Genomic DNA, 4,263 nt, shown 5'->3' on the forward strand with positions numbered 1-4,263 from the left:
AGATAATATTATTGAGAAAAATTGGGTTTTCCAGGCTGGTATCTTTAAGGTTATGGTTTTCATAACTTTAAAGGTATAAAAAGGATACCTTTTAACTACTGTTTCGTAAGCCTACTGAAAGAATGTAGCATACACGGTATTCGTCCTCTCCCGTCTACTTTAATTTTGATCCATAGAGTCATTTAATCTCATCATTGATATAATTTTTCAGAGTGAGTATGCTAAGCCTAATTGTTTTGCTACCGGTAACTGAGTGACTGTTCTGAGAAATATTATCGAATGAAGTGTAAAATTAGCTGTAGTCTGAAGATAAATGATGGATAGTTTGTGGTCTGTTATCACATCTAGTACAAATCCAAACACGAAAATATAAATAAAACGAAAATTTAAATATCGAATCTTTTTTTATTACACTCGAATGATTGCAATCAATATATTTTTATATTTTATATGATAAGTAAGATGTCATTAGGAAAAATGTTGTTTCATGAAAGTTTAAACATTGAGATAAATAATTATGCGGGACACCATTTTATTTAGACACGATTGTCATGTATGTTTGTTCTAGCATAGAACTGTATATACCGGTACTGTTCTATGGTTTTAGTCACGATTGTCTGGTATTCAACATGTGGGCGTGACTTGACTGGTTGACATAGTTTCTTATGCAACTTTCATGTTTCAACCTTCAGATTACCTGTTACCTCTCATGTACGCATTTACCAGAAGGGACGGGACGTATTATTCTTTATTGATTTAAATCTTTTCGGAATACCGAAGGAATTTCAGAATCGCCAAAGATGAATGGACAAAATAGTGGTAAAGTTTTAACAATGGAGACATTGAACCCCAATGTTGTCCAAATGCAGTATGCTGTTAGGGGACCAATTGTAGCCAGAGCAGGAGAACTTGAGAAAGAGTTAGAAAAGGACAATGCATCCAAACCTTTTTCAAAGGTTGTCAAAGCTAACATTGGTGACTGTCACGCTACTGGACAAAAGCCAATAACCTTTATTCGACAGGTCTTGGCTATGATGACCTATCCAGATTTGCTCAATATAGACTATTTTCCTGCAGATGCTAAAGAAAGAGCTAGGAGACTTTTAAAGGGTTGCCGTGGACAGAGTCTAGGATCATACACTGACAGTCCTGGTATTTCCATCATAAAAGAAGACATTGCTGATTACATTTCACAGAGAGATGGCAATCCAGCTTCACCTGACAACATCTATTTATGTACTGGGGCTAGTGCAGGAATTAAATCTATTTTAACATTATTGCTCACTAATAAAGGGGGAAATGAGAAAGCAGGAGTAATGATACCCATTCCTCAGTATCCACTCTATTCAGCTTCATTATCTGAATATGATGCTTATCCTATACCTTACTATTTAGATGAGGATAACCACTGGGCTTTGGACCCAAAAGAGTTGAAAAGAGCACTTGTTGAAGCCAGACCTCATTGTATACCAAGAGCTATTTGTGTTATTAATCCAGGGAATCCCACAGGTCAAGTTCTTACAAGAAACAACATAGAAAGCATTATAAAGTTTGCCAAAGAAGAAAAGCTCTTCATACTTGCTGATGAAGTTTATCAACATAATATCTATGCAAAGGAGTCAGAGTTTTTCTCCTTCAAGAAAGTGTTAACAGAAATGGGTGGAGAGTACAGTAGTATGGAGCTGGCATCATTTATGTCGGCATCAAAGGGTTTTATGGGTGAGTGCGGTTACAGAGGAGGCTATACTGAGGTTATTAACCTGGATCCTGAAGTTCGAGCTCAGTACAATAAAAGTATATCAGCTAACCTATGTCCTCCATCATCAGGTCAAGTTGTCATTGATTGTGTTGTCAATCCACCCAAACCTGGTGATTTATCTTATGATCTGTTTAAGAAGGAGAAAGATGAAGTTTTGAAATCACTAGCAGAAAAAGCTACATTAGTAACTGACACATTTAACTCTATTGAAGGCATTAAATGTAACCAAGTGCAAGGGGCTATGTATGCTTTTCCAAGAATATTTCTACCAGACAAAGCTATTGAAGAAGCAAAGAAGAATGACAAGTCTCCAGATGCCTTTTATTGTTTCCAGTTGTTAGAAGAAACTGGAATTTGTACAGTTCCCGGAAGTGGATTCAGACAGAGAGATGGAACATTTCATTTCAGAACAACAATTCTACCACCTATTGATACATTGAAGTCAGTTCTGAAAGATTTCAAAGAGTTCCATGTTAATTTCATGAAAAAATACAAGTAATGCAGAAATTTGTAAGTAAGATGGTATCATTCATATCGCATGTATCAACAAATATGAGCTTAAGTAATTTTTGGCTCATTGTCATTACTGTTAGACATTGTGTTATAGATATACACTTTTTGACAGAACCTGACCTCTGATTAATAGTCACTTGGATAGTTGAATGCTCAAAGATAGGTGAAATTGGATTCACCAACAAAAGTACTTCGACTACATGGGTATATGCGTTAGAAATGTATATTTTACTTTAGATTGATGCAACAATTAATTACCTTTTTTAATGGAGGATGAACATTTATTGTAGTCTGATTTCTATTACAGATTGTAAGTTGTTATTGTGAAGAACAGATCTAGTTTCAGAGGAGATGTGTGTTTTAATACTTATTTGTAGATAATATAGACATGCAATTTATAGAGGTACCGGTATATAAGTTTAAAGTCTCCTTTTTATCTTGTGGTGTAAGCAACGATTTCATCAACGTACCATCTGAGTGCCTTGGCTCCCCTCTGCGGATTTAAAGGCATTAGTGACAGTGGGCTGAGAATCCACCTCATGTAGTATGAATTAATTGGCTAAATACACCACTGTTTTAACCTTATTTTTATGAACATATTATTTCAGTTTTAATAGTCACATATGTAGTTCAAATAATTAGTTTACTATAATTCTTTGATTTCATTTTTTTTGAAAAAAATATGTTTGTTAATGTAAGGCACTACTTATGTTTACCGATTGTAATCACTTACTTTATTGTTATTTTAAGGTACCATCTTGATTGTTAATGTAAAGTACTATTTTGATTGTTTATGTTAATAGTTGTCACTACCTTGAATGTTAATTTTGAAAGATTTTTAAAGTTGATTTACTGTCTTGATTGACAAAACACCATTAAAGCCAGAAGTATACCAATAGATTATGTTTATTTTGAAAAGGAATGTTAATGATGAGTACAATCTAATTTATTTATGTATCACCAAAATTTTTATAATATATTCTAGATTAAGGCTTATTTTTAAAAATATTTATGTTGTTCATGTTAGATAATAACCTCACATACCTGTATCATGAACTGGGCATTCTAGCACCTACGAAATTTAAAACCAATTTAGTTTTAATTAACATGTTAATTTTATATTTACTTATTTGTACATAATTTTAGTAGTAGCTTGCTGTAGCATTGAATTTATTTGCTTATCTAGTCTAAAAATGCTATCAATTTCAAGTTATATTAAATGTTTAATATGTCCATATTTGTTGTAATAGTGTATAAATGCTTCAGTTGATAATTACAGTCAAGTAACCTAATTTCGTGGAAACCTATTATTCGTGGATTTCCGGAAAGGATTAATAATTTACATGAGCGACCTTGCGCGACCTCCGCATTAGTTTGTTTTGATAAACATGGGTTTTCTCTACAATATCAGATAGTAGAATGAATCCAGTAGTTTCAAGCAAGGTAAAATGTATTAATGTATACTTTGACAAATACAAAATGGCGGATTTCAGTTATTACCAAACGTCACCATTTTTTATCGGCCGAATTTCCTTATAATCCCTAGCCGTAATCGGAATTCCAAGTGTCGTCTGCTAGAATGTAGTCCAACGAATGAAGTCACGTGATCAACTAGCGGATTCCGTGTCAGCAGAAAATTTCTATGGAACACAAAGTGGACCATATTCTTATGTTGTTTCAGTGACTTTTAGCAATAAATCACGCTACGTATCTTATTTTGTCAGTCACTATTTTTTTTTTAAATCGTGGTTCTTTGAAGGAATTGTCACTAGTTATAATGAATTGATATTAAAGATAAATACTAAGAGAAGTTAATTATATCACCCGGTATCCATACAACGTGTTTTTCTAGACTTATTTATAGATAAAACATTGTACACGAAAATAGGTGATGCATTCTGCCGCCGTTCCCGAGTTGGTTGCTCATGAAATATGGGTCAAAGTGAAGGATTCATTAAGAAAATCGAAATAAACCAATTTCTTTTATTTTG

The 4,263-nt window shown here is 33.4% G+C and overlaps 1 protein-coding gene across 1 annotated transcript; it reads left to right on the top strand.

Annotated features, from left to right (window-relative positions):
• Nucleotides 1-685: 685 nt before the first annotated feature.
• Nucleotides 686-2,252, top strand: LOTGIDRAFT_192553 (hypothetical protein; the record flags this gene model as incomplete). Its single annotated transcript, XM_009061200.1, has 1 exon — nucleotides 686-2,252. A coding segment is annotated over exon 1 (1,452 nt), but the record flags the coding sequence as incomplete, so codon positions are not given.
• Between the last annotated feature and the right edge of the window lie 2,011 nt (nucleotides 2,253-4,263).

Source organism: Lottia gigantea, assembly GCF_000327385.1.
Source record: "Lottia gigantea unplaced genomic scaffold LOTGIsca_46, whole genome shotgun sequence".
Classification (NCBI taxonomy): Eukaryota; Metazoa; Mollusca; class Gastropoda; family Lottiidae; genus Lottia; species Lottia gigantea.